The following is a 20,722-nucleotide window of genomic DNA, read 5'->3' as shown; positions in this document are numbered from 1 at the left end:
TTTTATAATTCTGATTTTTGTTATTCCAATAGAAGTTACACAGATTGTTGCTGTAGGAGCTTAACATATCCAGATGTTACACTGATCACCCTCCACTGTCCACTCTTTCTTCTGGGTTGACAGTTCTGTAATCTGCTTGTAATTTCTTTATGTCATTAGCAATTAATTTTGGAATATAAAAATATTTTTTGAATAAAAATAGTTATAATTTTTGTATTTTGGAAAAAGAGGGGTGCTTATAAGTGTGTAAGGTCTGTGTGACTAGGAGTGAAATACAGGAATTACCTTTTCAGTAAATACTGCAAACTGAAGACTCAATTATTTTGTGGTATAATTTTTAAGAAGTAAATAAATTCTCCTCCTGTAACAATGATGACTTTTGATTTCCTTTTTTCTCCTTTTTTTAAATAATAATTTTTATTTTTTAATTATTGTTTATTTTAATATTGTTTGTGCTCTTTGATCTAATAATTGCTTTTTGATGAGTTATTACACTTTTTAACAGGAATATCTGGATGTTTTGGGAAGACCAATGGTTTTAGCTGGAGAGCAAGCCAAACAAGTCCAATGGACAAATGTCTATCTGGATGCTCTGGTATGATCTGTATTTATCTCTACTAAAGTAAGAATTTTAGAAAATCAGTAAATATTGGTTCTGCTTTCCCAAGAATGCAGTTTCTTACAGTTCCAAACATTATATTGTAGTGTTTCTAACATCTAATTTAATGTGCTGGTCTTACTTGCATCTAGTGTCCTTCTATGTGTCCTGAAATTTAACAGAGAAAACCAGTTTATTCTCTGCACACTTTAAAGTGTAGGTCACTGCTGGACTCAGTTTAAGGAAAAAAAAAAAAAAAACAGAAGGAAGCAAGTAGCTTTCCACTGTTGTACCTACTGCAGTAAAGGTCATTTGTTACATTTCTGGTGAGGAATTCTTAGAATTCTTAGTTTTTCCTCTTTTTTTTTTTTTTTCCTCCAAAGAACATTCCAAGAAGAATGAAATCTGTCAGTATTACTAAGTATTTGCACAGATTTTGAACTTGGGTTGTTGTAATTGCTTGCTTGCTCAAGGTAATGATTTCCTTAATTGGACGATGTAAATAATGGGGATATATATGAAAAGATACATGAAAAACTTTCTTACTGATGAATTTATCATTTTGACCTTGAGAAACAAACATACTCAGGAAACTACAGGAGGAAAAGTATTGTTAGCAGAAATCTAATCTGTTGCTCTGAATAACCTACTTCTGAGCAACAGGCAAAAATTACTGCAGAATTGTCATTTGGGCTCACGTATTTATCCAAGCTCACGTCCAAGTCGTGTCAAAATGCACATCTTCCCCTCAGCCAGCATTGCTGTACATTTTTTTATCAACATAAAATTTTTACTGTCAATATAACTGAGCATGACAAAAAGGAACTAGGTTTTCTTAGAAATTTCAAAGCCCAGAAGTTCATTAACCATGTTTTGTTTGTTATGGCTGAGGTACTTACAGGAAACATAAAGGATGTGATGACAAAAGTTCTTATGTACATATTATCTTCTGTACAATACATCTTCTGTACATATCCTGTTGTAAAGTCAAAGATAAATTTGTAAGTAGGAATAGAGATCTGCTTAGACAAGTAAAATAACTGACACCTTCAGGCATCTCTTGTGTTACTTTATGTACTCAGTGGGTTCATTCAGTATTTCCTTCAAGGTTTTCTGCCTTCATGTGTTGCATATGTGTGTGTTAATATATAATTCTGTATACATATGTTTCTGTATGTATATACACCCACACACACACATATATATGTGGTAACTACATATATATATGTACATAATTATATGTAAATAAAGTAGGACAAAAGAAAGTAAAGTACTGAGGTAAAGGCTCAAATTTGTGGACTTTCTCATCACAGTTGAGACCATAAAGGCATAGGTGTATCTAACCCCCTCTGAAGCCTTTTCCTGATTCTTGGTTGTATAAGGGAGTGTGATTAAGTTGTCACAGTTGTTTGTTAATCTGAAATCCCTAAAAGAATTCCCTCATGTATGATTTACATTTCTCCTGCTTGTGGCTTACATGACTCATTCCTGTAATTTGGTTCTTACTGTCCAGTGGCTGTTTTATGGCTAAGACTAAAGTAATACAACGTAGTGAGGCCACATTAGTGCATAAATTCAGGTTATAAAATTCTGAAGAGGAACTTTCATTTCAGACTTTTTCAGTCTGGCTTTCAAGACAGCATTTAATAATTTGATGTATTTGTAGCAATTCACACCTCTTTTCTAGCCCTTTTCCTTCCGGTTCTATTTCTGTGTTGTTCTGTCTTCATTTTCAAGATAATCCCAGAATTTTCAGATACTCTTAGGTTTACCAGTTAGGCAAAATATATTCATAATTGTTAGCATTTCTAACTTTACCTTGGGGTTTTTTGTGGTTTGTTTGTTTGTTTGTTTGTTTGTTTGTGAGTTTGTTTTTGTTGGGAACTTGTGTTATCCCCTTCCTGTTTCATTATGTATCTTTTCTATATTTCTTCAAAATAATGTCTTCTCTAGTGATTCATCCCTATTTCTCTTGCTTTCCTATAAAATCCACTTCACTTTGCTTGTGACTTTACTAATTCTGACCTCACTACCTTTCATTTGATACACAAAGTTCATGAAGGATGTTTTAAAACTTGAAAAGGTGCTACTAGACTGGGAAAATAGAGAACAGATTACATCAGAGTGAATTAATAAAGTATTCTAGCTTTTTTTTTTTTTTAATGAAACAAAGGGAGAGAAAGGATATGACTCCTCAATAAACTAGATAGAAGGGGGAAAGTTTTAAATTAAACTCAATCACATAAAAAAAAAATGTAGAAATTTCCCTATGGACAGCTTGGAATAGAAAACAAAACTTTCCTGGCTATCTGAACATACGGTTTTCTGGATCGTATTTTCAGTATGATTTGTAAGGTTACTAAAGGAAAAACAGATTTATCATATCTTCCCAAATAAATGCAAATTCCTTCCCTCAGTTGCCTCAGTACCAGAGGAGACTTTGATTTTGCCAAGCCCATGATGGACATTATTGCACCCCACTCAAAAACAGTGATGACAGAAAAAGTAGAGGAATTACCAGTTGTATTTTTGGTTGTTGTTTCCTGTATGTGTTGCCTGCCTGTTGTGGTCTAACCCCAGCCATCAACCAAACCCAAAGCAGCCCCTCACTCACTCCACCACTAGTGGGACTGGGGAGACAATTGAAGGGAAAATTTGTGGGTTGAGATAAAGACAGTTTAATATGAAAACAAAAGCTCTGCACACAAAAAAAGCAAAACAAGTCAGCCATCTCTAGGAGAGCAGGGCTCCATCACACTAAAGGTGACTTCAGTCCTTCCCTTCCCTTCCCTTCCCTTCCCTTCCCTTCCCTTCCCTTCCCTTCCCTTCCCTTCCCTTCCCTTCCCTTCCCTTCCCTTCCCTTCCCTTCCCTTCCCTTCCCTTCCCTTCCCTTCCCTTCCCTTCCCTTCCCTTCCCTTCCCTTCCCTTCCCTTCCCTTCCCTTCCCCTCTCCCCTTTCCCCTCTCCCCTCTCCCCTCTCCCCTCTCCCCTCTCCCCTCTCCCCTTTTCTTTTTTTCTTTCCTTTCTTTCCTTTCCTACTAGAATTCATACTTTTATGCATAGTGGGTACTGTAGCTGCAAATATGTTTTCATAGCATTCAGGTTTTTTGAAACTTCTATATCCTGAGTTGTTCACTGTCATCTTTTTTTTAAAAAAATAATATATTGATCCCACTAATATGTGGACAGAAAAAAAAATCATGATTTTAACTTTCTATTCATCAAGTCCTTGAAGTATTTTTTTTTTTTTACAAAATTAAAAGTAATTGTTTTTTACAAAAACTGAAAGCAACTGCTTAGCTACACACATTCTTCCACTGTTCTAATATATTATGGCTTAACATTTGCTTTTTAACTAAAAAGTCTTTTTCTCCTTTCTTTACTGGTTATTTTTTAGGAGCTGGGCCTTGTGATTACAGGAACTCTGCCTGTCTTCAATCTAACAAGGGAACAAAATGGGAAAGTTGTAAGCTTCTCTTTCAAAGATTAAAAAAAAAAAAAGTAGCCATTATATAAATTAAATTTAATATTAAATGCTTTAATTATATGTATTTCCATAGAGTATTTTGCAGTGTAATTGTCTTGTACATCAGAAACAAAGGGGTCATATCTATACACCTGATAACCTCCTGGGAACAAGAAAATGCAGTGCATTCTTTTACCCTTTTTGTTTTTCTGAGTTTCGGGGTGTGACATTCTACTATCTCTCCCTGTGCCTCAGTGGCAGTGGGAATCCATTCAAGTGCTCAATAGATGGGAAGTAGATGATGATATTATTTAGAGCTTTTTAAAAAATAATGTCCAGATACATTTCTAGGAAATCTCTGAGGCTTTAACATTTCAGGGTAAAAGGCAGTGATGTAGAGAATATAAATCAGTATATAATTAGTAACAATAATGGAAAAGAGCGCTGTATATTTAGATTAAATTCTAAATGTTGAATAAATAAAATTGCCCATCCCTATTACTGTCTGACATGGAATCTGTCCTCTTCACACAAAACAGACCTAGAATATGCTTGAACAATGTGTGGTAAAATATTGTACTTTTGGTGTATTCCATTCAAGTCAAAATATACAGAAATTTAGACAAGATATTATTTGATTCAGTTTCTCAACTATTACATAGAATTTATGAGTCATTGAGGGTTTGATCATTGCCATTTCTTTAGCTTACTTTTACAGTAGTTCTCTTCATATCTTTTTAAAAACAGTGCAATGAACCAAAAAAAAGTTGCTTAATCTTATCTACAAGACAATGCCTGGAATTGTCCAAGTCTTGTTCAAAGTGACAGACTACTGATTATCAAAGGATGTCTTTGTGAGAAGCAAAACATGATCCAATACACAGGAGCAAGACAGGAACTTGAATCTGCTCAATTTGTATCTCTACCTGAATATATTTATAGGCTGCAAGACACTTCTTCCAACAAATTTTACAAATTTATTTAATATGGAGAAAGGATTCAGGTCATACTATGTAAATGACTGCCTTCCTTCTTTGTCATTGGAAAATAAATTATAAGTGAAATAGTTGTAGTGCTTGAGTCCCTGATTCCAAATTCTGATGATTCTTTTTACTCACTGGGTTTTTTTGTTGTGTTGGAATATTTTTCATTCATCATTATACTATAGCCCAAAGAGTTAATTGCTTTGAGGTCTCACTTACCAACTGCCCAACCTAAGCATGAAAATTAGCTTGGTGTTGGTGCTGGTAGTTTTTTATCTGCGTAATTGACAATAATATTGCATCATTTTTGCTTTCAGCTATTTTGTTCTTATATTGTTTATTCATCCAGGAAAGTATCCATCATCACAAATAGTTTTCATATTGCATACTAAATTCTGAATTTATTAAATTTTCTTTTTGATTGCTTTGTCATTATTTAAAATATTCAGAATAGACACACAACTAATTAGGGAGCTTCTCAAATGTATTTTGTCAAAAAAGACATGAAGGCAAAAATACAAATTAACTGACTGTTCCAGTTATTCTGCATTGTAAATATGTCTAATACATACTAATATTTTGGAATTTTACCAGAATCAGCTGATTCTTGGAGTAATGGGGGTCGATGTCTCTTTGGAGGATATAAAGAAACTGACACCCAGATTTACGGTAAGCCACTTGCGTTGATGGTTTCTCATAATGTATGTTTAGTGTGTGATTTCTGTGCATGCTCTTTCATAAGTCATACTGCAATGACTGGATTTGAGTCAAAATACCAGCAGGCTTCTTTTCATATATCCTTTTGTATTGTTGTTTTCTCCAGCCATGTATGTGTTTCTGTTTGATTTTTCCATCAGGGTACACTGTGCAAAAGTCAGCTTTTACATTGGGGGATATATTACAAGTAATTGTCTTCCTGTATCTTAAGGCACTGCTCTTTAGTGAAGTGTTTGGTTCTGAGAATACACAGTCCTTTCAGCTGATCATATTTGCCATTTATATAGGACAGCTCTTTATAGAAAATTTCTTTAATATAGGTATCTGTCTGTACCCTACTCAGTATGAGTGATTTATTTATTTAAACTTCTACTATGGAATTTCTATGAAAACAACTGGTGCTGTGAAAAACAAAAGCTGAGGAAGAAAAGGAACATCACAAGTTTGACTGAAGGCACATGCAAAGTCCTACATTTAGAATGAAATAATCCCACACCACAGCCCAGGCTGGGACAGGCTGCCTCAAAGGGCAGGAAGGGACTTGGGAGTCGTGGTGGAGGACACACAGCACATAAGTTAGCAGTGTGCCCTGGCAGTAAAAACCAGCTGTGCAGTAAACATCTGCATCGGTGCACTGCCCAGATTTGATCTGCTCAGTATAATAAATACTCTGAGGCCCAGTGCAGAGCCACTAATGTGGCTGAGGGTCTGCACTATGTGGTACACAGGAAGAAGCTGAGAGAGATGCATTTGGGCTGAAGAAGGAGCCTAAGGGTTGGCTAATGGGAATTCTGGAGAAAATGGACCTTAACATTGCCTCAAAAAGAGGCTGCTAGCAAAGGTGTTGCAATGGAAATTCCAACTGAAATTAAGGAAGAAGGAGAGCAGGCTGCACAGAGAGGTTGTGGAATTGCCACTGGAGGTTGTCAAAGAATTGAAGCCTAGGCCAACTTCGAAGTTAGACTTTGTTTTTTAAGTTAGCTCTGCCTTCAGTGAGAGGTTGTACTATCTGGTCTTCAGAGGTTTCATCAGACTAAATCATTCTCGAAGTTTATGATCCTAAAAGAGTAAATATTAAGAAATTATCTTGTCTGTGTTAGTAATCTTATACTTCATGATGCCTGAGGCGTTTGTTTTCCACAATGTGAGCATTTCTTGAAAACCATTAATTGTGTTTTCTTCATTACTTAAAAGCATATAATGTTAAACTTCATTTCTTTCTTTCAGCTTTGTCCAAATGGATACTATTTTGCAATTGATCCTAATGGGTATGTGCTGCTACACCCAAATCTCCAACCAAAGGTATGAAACACCTTTTAATTTACTTCTCTATAATACAGGAATATTGTCAGAAAAAATCAGAAGGAACAAGACAGCAATAGTGAAAAATCTCAGTTTTCTGGGTGTTAGGGAATTCTGTGGTGTATGTATGGCTTCATCCAAATTCACCAGCTTTGGCTTGTATTGAATTTGTTTATTAATAAAATAAAAATATGTATATTTTGAATGCATATATATACATTTAAAGTGTTTTAATATACATATTAGTATAAAAAAAATTAGTAGTAGCTGTAATGTCATTGTGAAAACAGTATAATCATTGTGAAGAATCTTGAAGCAAACTGAGGAGTTTTTGTGCACTTTTTTTAGTGATATTTTCTCATGTAAAAGATTTAAATTTTCATACTAGCAAAACAAAAGAAATCAGAGGAAAACACAATGTATTTTGTATGAATTTTTGTATTTATTTATTTGCTTATTTTTTGCTTACCAGAGTTGAAACCTGACCTCAGATTTGGGATGGATTTAGCTGAGCACCCCTTACTAGAACACTTGATTTTTAGTAGTTTAACTTGAGAAAGTCCTTTCATGATTAAACATGAAACTTTTTTCTAAATATGATTAGGACACAACCTTCATCAAATTTCAGGAAAATAGAAACCAAGTGTTTCAATTTGGCTCTTTATCCATTAACTGTAGTCCTTACCTTGTGGAGAATCCTACAGTGTCTGTATCTTCTTAAATAACTTCCTTCCTCGACATTGATGAGAAATTTCAACATGGATGGATGATTTTTTTCTGAAGTCAGAACTTTGATCTTGGTTTTAATGAAAGGTTTCTCCACGTCAAAAAATCTTCTGTTTAGTGGACTTGTTGAAAATTCTCATATTTTAAATGCATATTTTCAGGGAACTTTGTCTCTTGAATTCTTATGGTTATATTATATAAATGATAAAGTTAAAATAACTTTTTTATTTGTCAAAGAGAGAAGAAGAAATTAAGAATGCATTTACATATTTTAGTGATTAGTTTAATTCTTAATCTGGGAAAAGTCAGCTTTGTGAATATTTGAATTAACTTCTTGGTAGAGTAATTAATACATTTCAAATCTTTTACCAAGTGTGTAACACAAGAAAGAAAAAAGTGCTTCTGAAGAAGAGAAAGAATAATTTGACTGTAACTATTAATGAGATGTCCCTTTTGATTTATTTTAAAAGTTGCTTCAAAAATATAAAGGAAAACCATGAAAAAGAAAATTTTTATATAGTCCTCATAACTGAGCAAGACTTCAGTTTCTGTATATTTGCATTTGATTTTCATGTCTTGAAAAATGGAAGTTTTGATTTGATGACCTTTCTTGGTGAATTCTTCAGAAGCAAATATCTGCATCATTACTGATCCAATCTTTTCTTAATTAAAGGTTATTAGCAATTAGATGATAGCTATTGGCCTATTTATCTTTCTCTTATATGCAAATTAAACTCTTTTCATTCACAGCAGTAATGTAAAAAAAAGCAATGCAGTAGTCTTTTTTTAGACTTAATCTTGTGAGAAACTGATGGATATGCTCTCTGTTCATCTCAGATGTGCTGTTATCCTGCACTGTTGCCTCACAACATTGAAGAATAAAAAACTCTATTTAAAACTCAGCTCATCCCAACTAAATCTAGGCAAACTGAGATGGATTATTAGGATACTAATTGTCATGGTTTCTCTGTGTAAAAATGAATGTGTAGTTTTCCTTTTAAAAGGATATATAAATTCAAAGATGCCTTCCCTTAATGCTCAAAACTTTGATTTAGAGTATGTTTAAAACAGGATGTTTTATAAGTAATAATTGTGATTTTGTAGAATATTGTCTAAATGTAACATTAAGCATTTGCATTATTATTGTTATTGTTGTTATTAACAGTTACACAGACTAGACTTTTCCACTCCCAGTTTGTGTGGGGTGGTGCATGCTATTCAGACTGATACAAGAACTACAGTTTAAAACTAAGGTACTTGATAAAGATAGCTATATTTAGAATTCATGGACTTTATTTAACATGTCATATTAATTTTAGCTGAACCTCCCAGTAGCTGTTAACTTATTAACAAACATCTTAACCCTCTTTGGCAGCAATTTTTCAATAGTTGTAAAATAAAACATAGCTACATATATACCTTTAAAGAGGTGAGGGTTTCTTACACTTCCAATACTTCCTTCTTTGGAATGTCTTCTGCTTTCCTTCTGAAAATCTATTTCCTCAAATCACAACTGGTTCAACACAATTATAATTTTGAGAAATTGTTTTGAAGTTTGTAAAGTTGTTTGCACAACTGAGAAAAGTCAACAAACAACAAATTTAAAAGCATGTTAAAATAATATAAAACTTTCCAATCATGTCTATATTTGCTGAAATATATTAAAATTATGCCAAAGCATAATAAGAATGTTTTTAATATGCAGCTTAATATAGTTTTAAACAGCTTAAACCATTTTTACATTTGTGCAATTATATACTTTTTTATAGTACTTAATTTCATCTTTTATTGTAAATTTTCTTTGTGTGTGTCTGCATATATGGATATATTTGTCCCACTATTATGAGACAGAACAGGGGGATGCATCACCAAATAAACATAGTCACTGAAATGAGTCCATTAAATATGTATTAAAAAGCTTAATCTTAATTTCATTTTCAAAACAGTAAATAATTCTATTTCTCAATCTATTCTAAAGATTAGAATCCTTGTCTTCATTTTTACTGTGATTCTGATCAAAACTCATTTAATGGCAGTCTGAAAGCTCCATATGCCTTCAGTGAGGTCCAATATTCTTTCTTACTGTTTAGGGCTATTTAAGAAACTTAAGAGGAGCTGGGTTTTAGGATCAAATATAAAAGTAAACAAAAAGTGAGCTAGTCTCATTCTATATGTTACTCTGTCAGAGTACATAGAAGGGAGAGCTCTCTTATTTTTGTTCACATTAACATATGTCTGATTTTTGTTTCCCTATCCTAACACTGTGTGTAATTCTGGAAGAGAGCTCAGAACTCATAATCAGGGTGAGGGGTAGTCTCTGCTTGCAGTAGTGAACATACACGGGACAGCACAGATGTTGAGAGAACACTTCCATTCTATAAGCAGACTGTTTACTAATAGTGCAAAAATATAAATTACTGCTTTTTTGTTACTTCAGCAAATTGGTGTGGGCATACCAAAAGTTAAATTGAGAAAAAGGAGACCCCATGTACAGGTAACTTTGAATGGAGGTGATTAGTGCATTAGAATGCATAGACCTGTAAATACAATTAGAAAGCTTCTGCCCTGCTTACTAGGAAAAATCTAACTAGAGAACTGTTCATTGTGACAAACAGCTTCCAAAGCATGAAGCTTGCATCCTATCCTGTTTAAATAATAGAAAACATGCTATTGGCTGTAGTGAAGGATAGTCTATTAAATTATGATGCTTTACTAATAGGTGCTAATTAGAGTCATGCTGTAAAAATTCTTCTTCAGATGTTGAAATTAATTTGAAGACTGGAAATAAAAAGAGACTACTTGTGCTGGCTTTGCTTGCATAAACCCAAAGTCAAGAGAAGATCAGAAGATAATTATTGTGACTCTCTTGCCAAGTTTTATTGCACAGTGTATACTGCATAAAATTACAGAATATGAGTTCAGGTTTTTTGTTTTTGTTTTTTTTTTTTTTCCTGGTGAATTCAGAGTAAGGAATATGTTCCATCTGCTACTTACATGGGGTTTTCTCAGTTTAGCAGACCCAACTGTACAGAATTAACTGACTTTCACCTGTACAGGGTGACTAGTCATGTTTATGTAATGCAAGTCCTGAGCAGAAAACACTTATTGAAAACTGAAAAATCATTAAAGGAATAGATTAACCATGTAACTAGAAAAATAGTAAACTTAAACAAAGCATATTGAGTTTGATTTCTTACACATATGGAAATCTATAATGCAAAACTTGTGGCCTGCATAGCAACACCAGTAAAACATGGTGCAAAATCCTGATTCAAGTCAGTGATTTCACCGAGTGTTGGGTGGCTGTGTTTATAACATGTGTAGAAGGCCACCTCAGGGCTGGGATTTTTGTTTGTGCACTGGAGAAATCAGCACTGAATCAAAAAAACATCTTGGTTTTCTTAGCACACCTGGCTCCTCACCTTACCATGGTGTGGTCTGGATGCTGCTGGGTTTGCCTGGCAGTGCTTGCTGCCCTGGAGGTTCTCCGGGCTCCCATCCACTCCAGATAATCCTGGTTTACCTCTGTGGCCCAGGATTTTGCTGGCTTCTTTCCATTACTTCTTTTAAAAGCCTAATAACCTTTGTCTTTATTAGTACTGCAGGTATGAGTAAGAACTAGGCTCCTGCAACACAGCAAAGAAGGTCATAGAATTTGTGAGAATTGACCTCCCAAAACACACAACATTTTAGTTAACTTTCCTTTATGTTGCTGCACCAGTTCTTTCTTTCTTTGTTTCCTTCATGAGTTGTCATTGAAATTGTAGATCCTTGCCTTTATTTGTCCTGCTGGAAATGAATTGCAATCCTTTTGTTTGCATGCTTCATTGCTAATGATTTACTTCTGCTCTGTTTTGTTAAGTTGTGCTGCTGAATGTGGTAGTGGTGTGCTTATCCCAGTCATGTGAAATGCATGACTGGATAAAGAGAAGAACAAACTGAACAGTAAGTTTGTTTCTTCATGGCTTGGAAATGGCAACCCAGTAAATGGCAACCTTGGAAATAACATTATGGAGCCCAAATACTGGTAAAAATATTCCTGGGGGAAAGAGACATAAAGTCTCATAAGTCTAAAGACATTAGTCTTCTCTTTTAAAGTAGCAGTGTAGGAATTTTCTGTTCTAGCTGTTAGTGGTTGTCTTTGTGCCTCAGGCACATCTAAGAATGTATTTCTACATGGTTAGGATTTTTTGCCTATTAAAAGTGATTAATAAGTATCATATGCGAAATGTGAAGTGATATAACACAAGTCTTAAAAAGAACAGTTAATGCATATTTGAATTTTCACAGAATTAAAGTTTGCTATTTTGTCTTTGGGACTCCTTGACTATGGCTAGCCCAGGTTATCATTTGAAATATGTATTGACCTTGATTTGATGTGATGGCTTTCTTTTTGCTTTTTTTTTACCATTTATTTTCTCCTCTGTTCCTTTGTGTGTTGGAATGGAATGTGAACTTCATAAATGCCTCCTCTGCCATGCCAATGCCTTCATGCATGCTGTTTGGGTTTGACCATGCTATTCATTATCCATTGCATGTAAGATATATAATTTTTTATTTATTTTTACATTTTAGCCTTTTGCTATTTATTTTGAGAGTGTGGATTTGTTGGGTGGGAAAAGCAACTGCATAGAAATAATTGAATAATTTTAAATTAGTAGGGAGCATACCTTAATGCCATTTTATTGAAGTTGCTAGTTTTATCAACTACATATAAATAGAAATGAAAAAAATTTTCTTGAGGTTTTCAGTAAATGTTTTTAAGATATACCCAGAATATTTGTCTGCAATGTTTTCAGTACATATTCTCTTCCTGACAAGAAATGTATTGTTTTTCTCTTAGCAGACAGTAAGTCTTGCTAAGATTAAGAATGATTCCATATAGCCAGAAACACATAGATTGTGTCCTCAAGAAAAGGAAAAATAATCTTTTGTCTTCTGGAACTATTCTATATTACAATCTTGAAAATAAGAGCTACTGTTAAGCTCTTGGTACTCCAGACTGTTACATGAAGGCATCTTTTACCATTTGTTCAGGATATTACCTTCTTCCAGTGTATTGTGATGAAACATGCTTGCATTCCTTGATAGAACATGTACATTTGTCATGTCACTTTGCCAGAGAATGCTAAAATAGAAGGAATATAATCATAATTTTGAAGGAAGGGAGTTTAGTCTACCCTGTATATATCAGTGTAGGAGAATTGCTGAAATCCCTTGTTTTGTTTTGTTGTTTTTTTTTTTTTTCATTTTCTCTGAACTGTCAGATTTAAATGGTTAAGTAATATACCCTCATACTCCTATTTCTAAAGTGCATTTATTTTTAGGGGGTGCATTAAATGAGTACTGAGTGATGAGGATGGATGATTTTTACAGCAACACAATATAAAGTCAATGAAGCTTAGGCAAAATTGCCAGAAAAAAAGATGGATTCCCAACAACTCATGGAAGATGGCTCTGGCCAAGTAAATGCAGACTGCAACTGAGAAAGGAGCAGAGGCTGGAGGGTGGTCTGATCTAGTTCAGCTGAGGTACAGTGGTCTTCCAGCACTCCAGTGGGGCCAGGATTTTTACAGATGTAGGTCACCAAAGTTCTCTGTGCTCCATGGTTGAGGGTTGGTGTCATCAATGTTCCTTAGGTCTGGAAGTATTTTTTCAGTATTTCTGTGCTACAGCTTTCTGTCTTTTAACTGAGACAACAGTACTGATGTCAAGAGAAGTGCTTTTGAAACTTCAAAGTGCTCAGAGAAGTCCTGTAATGTTGACAATAAAAGTGGGCTTTATTTTTTATAAACCCCAAATAATTGTCTGCAATTGCTGTCTTTTTGAATCTTGAGTGTGTTCCCACCTCACATCAGTAAGTCTGTGTTGTCTGCTCTTCGTAAAATTGCAGAGTGCAGTTGCCCATCTTACTGGTTGGGTGGAAAACTCTCCCAAATTTCTCTCTCCTTTCTTGGAGGCAGGACTTCAAGTGAGATATTCATACCCTCTGCTTCCTCCGATTCCTCCCAAACCAGTACAGTCTGTGACATACCAGGAGAAGGGGAAGTGGCACCTCAGCATGAGCCCCATACATGACAGGCTGTGGACAGACACCAGCAATTAGTATTAATTTGATTTTCACTTATCCATTTAACCTTTCTATTCAACAAAATAAAATAAATGAGAAAGGGCCACTAGTAATGCTACAAGAGATTAAAATAGATGGGTAAGTAAACCCAGTAAAGTAGGCTAATTTGAAATGAAAGGATTAGAGTGGTTTGTAATATTAAAGTACTCTGTCTTTATTATTTGATCATTTAATGTCTTCTGCTTCAGAATCCTAAATCCCAGGAACCTGTTACGCTGGATTTTCTAGATGCTGAATTGGAAAATGATATTAAAGTTGAGGTGAGATTACCTGGTTTCTTAGTGCCTGTTGCTGCTCGTATTTTACCATGTCATAACTGCAAACAATAAATGTTCTAGATTTTGAATGGGTATCTATTTCAATATAAATCTGAATTTTAAATTTGTTAAGACGGTGACTTTATTGACATGAAGTTATATTTAGACAAATTAAATCCCAGCATTATTTATAGGCAAGGGAAATGCATTATATTCCTCTCATTTTGAAAACCACCATGATTACTACTTAATTCTTCTTCATGAAGCAACCATTCCTGGGAAGGAAGGTAGAAAAAATTTTCAAAACATAACACTTTTTAATAGAATATTAAAATATTACCTGAAATATTTTAAAAGTATTTCCCTATTAATGCAAGTTTGTTACTGTGGTAAGAAAGAGAACTGAGAAACAAAGTGTAGACAACAAATTAATTCCTCTGTATATTTTTCAATTATTGATTTTGTAATATATTCAGAAGTGATAACTTTCAAAAATAATTAGTTTTCTGAAATCAAATTAAAAACTTTAAAACATTTTACATTTTTAACATATTTTTCACTGAAACGGTTCTTTTATACTGACAGTAACCAGCCCGCCTTGTTATTTATTTAGTTCTGCTTTAAGTTTCTTTGCAATGGCTGTTTTAGAGGAGAGTTACTCTTGAGCTGGTAGAAAAGTGTTTCTGTGAATCAGTGCTACTACCTGAATTACACAGATGTGCTGGGAGGCACAAGAAATGCTAGGCAGGACTTCTTTTTCATGCACACAGAATTCATTCTCTGTCCGTGCCCAACATCAAGGAGCTGGCTTGGTCCAGCAATGCAAAGTATACCAGAATTTTGGCTTCATAACTCTACTGATTGAGTATATATTTGGATAAAACAACTTCTAATTGGAAAAATCTGAAAATTGTAAAAAAAAATTTTTTTTAAGAGTTGTGACTTCCTTTTGCATTAGCATTTTCTGTGTTTTTAAGAAATGTTTTGATCACTTGAATGATTATTCCTGTTACATGGAACACCTACACTTTTTTTTCATTTCACTTTTTCCTTTTCTTCCTTGCCAATAGATTCGGAAAAAAATGATAGATGGAGAAAGTGGAGAAAAAACATTTGAAACACTGGTCAAGTCCCAAGATGAGGTAAGATATGAACCCAAAGAGTTACATTTACAGGAATAAAACAAACCAGAAAAATAATGTGAAATGGTGAAATGCTGGTATATTCATTTTGTAGTGACAATTTGTAATATTTTTCCCTCCAGATTTGCTAGTTTTACTGGCTTATAGTAAAAAAAAAAAAAATGTACTTAGGAAAAAAATAATTGTTTTGTTTCTTGGTTTCTTTGGTGCATCATTAATCAAGCAGTTGTTGATGAGGTCTTACACTCTGTTCAACAGGAAATGGACCCAGCCTACATCTATGCATGAATTCCAAAACAAAGTGCTTAATTTGCTTGCAGAGATGTGTAGTTTATATTGTGGTTGAATGGGAAGAAAGTTGTGAGAAAAAATAAAAAAGTAATTTTTATGCCATAAATGAAGACTCTTTGGGATAAGCAAATTCATCTTACAGTTATACCATGTACTTTCTGAACAGCTTGTTGAGTTCTTTATTTTCTTGTCCAAAATACTTATTCCAGAAATCTTTGCTACTGCTTTCTCTAATAAGCAGATATGTTTCCTAGCACTAGGAAATACTCTAATTTGATGTGGGTCATTACATGGGTGCTCTACTTCTTGGGGACCTGAGAAGAAATCATGACTGGTGTGCTGAAGGAGCAGTTCGGGCCACAGTGTGCCTCACTGTTACAGTTCCACAACAGCTTTTTGCAGCTTTTTGCTCTGACCATAGGTCAGTTTGAAGATACCTAATTTGATGACTTAGCAGACACTGCACAACCCATAGATATAAGCTCATTATAACAATACCTAGAAGAATTGCTTGAAGTTAATTCATACTGGCTTTCCCCTCTTCCCATATTCTTCTAGAGATCTATAATAGCAGGGCCCTTGCCTCCTTTACTGTTTCGTGCTTTCTCACAGTAAAATGCTAAAGCCAAGCTTTACAATACTGCTTTACAATCTCTGGGTAAATCCTGCTGTGTAAAATAATTGTGTTTTTATCTGAATGGTTCCAGTGTTGGAGAATGGTGCACAGGTAGGTGTTTTCTGGGGCAGAGAGGCTAAGCCCCAGTGGATGCCAGCTCTGCCCCCTGACCTGTGTCAGGAGCCCATGCTGTTTAGGATGCCACCAGTGTGTTCCCTTAAGGGAAACTGGGTCGTTCCTGACCCACTGTCAGAGAGTCCAAAGTCTGCTGGCATCTGAGATGAGGATAAACAGCTCCAGAAGGAAGAGACTCCATGCTGGGACATTTTCAGATTTATGTTGTTTTGTTTAAGGAGTACCTTTCCACATCTATGGGTGAAAAAGGCTCTGTGTAGGTGAAGAAGAAGGGTTAGAAGGTCACAAAAATACAATAATACGATTAGGGTTGTACAAGACAATGCATTAATGGTAAACATTTTGAAGAGATTTAAGGTTGTTTGTACATTCTCAAGCTCTGTTCTGCAAAAGACCTGAACCAGTTGGTCCTGCAATGCAACTCTTTTCCCAAAGAAAGAGGGAGGGAAGTATTGCAAATGCTGAAGTCAGTTACAGTATCTGGGCAGGAAGGAGGATGTAACATCCCTGGGTGCATGAGATGTGCCAGTTACACACTGCCCAGACCGCAGTCTGTGTTGGAATAAAATATCCCAAGCCTTTGATCCCAGATGTCTCAATGCCAATGAAATTATTTATCCTCACCTTCCCTTTCACCATGGCCCAAGATTTCTTCCTCTACCCAGACCTCTCTGAGAGAAGAAAGGAGCAGCCAGAGCTGGCTGGCTATGATGACTGCTTCCAGCCATTGCACCCTCCCAGCTCCAGGCTGCTAGAACCAGAAAAAAGCTGCTTTAAACCACGGGCCACGCATGAGCCATGCATCACTAAGCACTTGATAGCTTCATATATTTTCTTATAAAAAGGGCTGATGTGGTCGGTTGCTCTGAACTGACAGTTGCAGTCTTCGGGCTTAAAATTTATGTTCTTTTTGTTTTGCTTTTTGGTTTAAGTTTGCATCGCTTTCCTTTTGTGTTGCAGCTGGCCCCAGCAGTGTCTTGGGAGATGACTTCATACTGCAGCATAGAGACTGGACTTGTAGCAAATGTGGGTGGGGTGCTCTGGAGTCTCCCAGGGCCTCAGGGGCTTTCCAAGTAACAGAGGAGATGCCATAGGAACAAAGCATTGCCACATTTGGCAGCAGGGATGGGCAGTAGTGAAAACTGAAGGGTCACAGAAGCTGCAATAGCATGTGTGAGTTCCCTGGCAGTGATCAGCTGGGGATGGGATGGGCTCAGGCTGCCCACTAAGGAAAGGTAAATGGGATTTGAGATGTGAGGATGTGTTAGCTGCTGGGTTTTCTTTGAAGAGAGCTTTCAGCCAATTTGCTTTCAAGCACTGTGGCATTGCTGGTGGCAACAGGATTTAATTACAGCTCAGTTCTTCCCTTCCCTCCTCTCCCACCTTGGGCACTGTTTTTCTTGTGGGGGCACTCAGCCTGATTTGGAGGGCCTGCCAGCACTAGGTTCAAGCAGCTGATTTTAGCTTGAAGTACACATTAAGTATAAACAGGCTTCGATAGGAATCTCTTCAACTATCCTTTTATCTTAAATATAAAATGTATCAGGGTACAAGACACAGTTATATGCATCTTTCTGATTTGCTTTTATCTTTTTTCATTTTCTGTCAAAAATGACTATTACATTATTTATCCTGTCATGATTTACTGAAAGGCAGCAGCCAGGTAATGAGAGGGTTTCTATTTATTAATGTCATATAAGTCACCTTCTTTCCAAAGCCATGGTCATTTTCTCACTATCCTTTTACCATAGGGAAAGAAAGAACCTAGAGTTACACCTGTGGTACCTTTCTCCAGTGTTTGCAATGTTGCAGTGCAACAGCTGTACAGCCTTCAATGCTGACATACTTACAAAAATGTGATTGTTAAAGTAATAATATGTTGCAGCTGGCATAATCTTATAGCTTTCAAAGTGGAAAACTGAGTAAAACAATGTCAGCCAGGTGGATGATTAAATCTATGGGGAACTGTGGGACTGTGCTTATCATGCTATTTTTCATACCACAAGAAAACAAATGGTAAAGATTATCCTCATGTATTAAGTTATTTAAAAATAAACATTTATTTCAATGTTAAATTTTTTCCCAAATTCAAGACCTTCCTAATTAGATTAGAAACACATGTTATGTTTAGCAGGGGGTGCCTATACAATCAGAATTACCAGACTGTGCCTCTAGTTATGATTCAAATTTAAATGCATTAAGCCAGTGGTGCTGTGACCTGAAAGGTCAGAAGGCTTTGGGTGTTTTTGTTTTTAAAGACTTACCTACAAAGTATTTTTGTAACTGAGGGTTTTTTAAATTTTTTCATAGTTTAACTGCATAATTATCCATAAAAGAGAAAGCATTTTTTATCAAATTTAAATCACACAAATAATGGTTTGCATAGGTCTGGCTAATGTGAAAATTACAGGTCAGGTTTGGCTGATTTTATTTAAATTTAAATTTTGCTAATGTTCAGTAGAAATTATATGGTTGATTTTTTTTTTCAAAACAGAAGTTTGGAATATATTTAAGGAAAGGAGTTGCAGCTCAACCCATTATTTTAGCAAAATAATAAATAGAAATACATCAGATTTTTACTTGATTTTACACAGTATTTCTCAAAGAAAGGTCACATTTATTGAAGCTCCTTAGTTTAATAATTTCATTTTTCACCAATATCTCTTTGTAGAGGTATATTGATAAAGGAAACAGAACGTATACATGGACTGCTGTGAACGGCACTGATTACAGGTAACTCAATTCTGTTCACTGACTTCCTTTGTTTATTTAAGTGTCCTTTTGGTTAATTTTGGTTAATATTTTTAGCATTACAGTTTTTATACTAGCTAAGGTGACACTGGTGTGTATATTATTTTAAATTCATTTATGGACACAACATAGCAACATTAGAAGGAGTGTTGAAACATTCCTTAACATTACCCAAAACAAGTAAAGGTTTTGCAAGTCTCAGGAAAGTTAAACCACTCTAGTTCAAAACTACATGGTATAAATATTGAGTCAAATTTTGACCAAAATGCTATTTCTGTTATGGTGAATTACAGTAATCCTCCGACAAGTTGGATCCCAATTTCTGTTGTCTTCTGCACAGGTGTACAGTCACTGAGAATGCAAACATTATTTTGAGTGTATAACCAAACAAATCAATTTTAACAACAGAACATATACCAAGGATCTTCTAGGTTTTTTCTGTTAAATTGCCTCTATCTTTATACTCTGTAAGAAAAGGAAGTTTTCTCAGACTGCCATCTAGCAATCACTAGAGAAATACATTTGATGTACATGACTTCTTAATTCTGCCTGAGCTTCCTGGCATGAAATATAGCAATAAATCCTCAGAGTATCCTTGCAGAAAACTTATTAAACATAAAATTATAGATTTTAATTAGCAATTTCTGCTAGCAGTAACTGTTAATGACAGGTACACTGCCACTGATTTCCCTAGAGGAGAATTGGTGGAAGGCTATCACTAAATATTCAGCTTATATTCTGTATAAACTGCAAATGTGTCACTAAAGGTCAGCTCATTTATGGGTCAATTGTGCAAGATTTTTAATGTTAATTTCTGTAGCTCTTCATTAAGAACTGTTGCAGTTCTGCATAGATGAAATCCAAGTGTAAAAATTAAGGATACTACTTGGCAGTTGATGATACCTATTTAAAGATCACTCATCTCTCCTGTCCTTTACATATATTTTTAGAACTGAACTCTTATACATGTGCCTAGAATTTAGATGCAAAACTAATTCCTACATATTTTGAACAAAAATAAGTTTAATATAAAAGAAAACTTTGCAAATGCTGTGCAAATCTTAAAATATTATTGTGCAATTATGTTCAATAATTGTTAGTGGTGACTGCATGATTAAATAAAGTATTTTTTGGGGATCCTGAATGCAATAGATATGAATGCAAGTATTGCCAGATGCATTTCCTGGATAATGTTGATTGTTGTGTTATTAGTGAGAGTCTCTGGTTATATGATGTGTGCAAATCAGCACAGTACTAAGTGATATTTTTGCAGTCAGTGATTACTGTGACATATTACATTGGGATGTTATGTGTGTCAGAGGAAGACACAAAATCATGTATTTTTTTATTTGCAATTATTTGGAAATTATTTATTTATCTGCTAAAAAGTGCATTTGTGTTTAGAAGTGTAAATAAGAATCAAAATAAACACAGGGACCATCATGATTGGTACAAAGATACTTGTGTCTATTACTAAGTGTGAGGCTGGGATTTCACTGTGTGTCTGCCTCATCTCATGACAGTCCAAATTCCAAAACTGTGAATTACTTTCAAAACACGAAGAAGCTGAAACTGGAAAACTGCTGCAAATAACATAATTGCTTTACTT

The 20,722-nt window shown here is 35.0% G+C and overlaps 1 protein-coding gene across 6 annotated transcripts in view; it reads left to right on the top strand.

Moving 5' to 3' along the window:
- The window catches only part of CACNA2D1 (calcium voltage-gated channel auxiliary subunit alpha2delta 1), a 357,434-nt gene that overhangs the window by 304,363 nt on the left and 32,349 nt on the right, over window positions 1-20,722 (top strand). For 3 of the 6 annotated variants that reach the window (XM_085569966.1, XM_021543144.3, XM_085569967.1), the window contains exons 15-22: window positions 506-595; window positions 3,995-4,063; window positions 5,641-5,715; window positions 6,991-7,065; window positions 10,229-10,285; window positions 14,110-14,181; window positions 15,249-15,320; window positions 19,034-19,095. In XM_085569966.1, coding sequence (XP_085426092.1) covers window positions 506-595; window positions 3,995-4,063; window positions 5,641-5,715; window positions 6,991-7,065; window positions 10,229-10,285; window positions 14,110-14,181; window positions 15,249-15,320; window positions 19,034-19,095 — 572 coding nt within the window. The remainder of the gene's footprint in view (window positions 1-505; window positions 596-3,994; window positions 4,064-5,640; window positions 5,716-6,990; window positions 7,066-10,228; window positions 10,286-14,109; window positions 14,182-15,248; window positions 15,321-19,033; window positions 19,096-20,722) is intronic. The other 3 variants (XM_021543146.3, XM_085569969.1, XM_085569965.1) reach the window with 2 other exon arrangements.

The sequence above is a fragment of the Lonchura striata genome, chromosome 1A (assembly GCF_050655825.1).
Source record: "Lonchura striata isolate lonStrDom1 chromosome 1A, ASM5065582v1, whole genome shotgun sequence".
In the NCBI taxonomy this organism is placed as follows: domain Eukaryota; kingdom Metazoa; phylum Chordata; class Aves; order Passeriformes; family Estrildidae; genus Lonchura; species Lonchura striata.
Note: the sequence above shows the minus strand (reverse complement) of the source record. Positions and strands in the feature narration are given on the sequence as shown.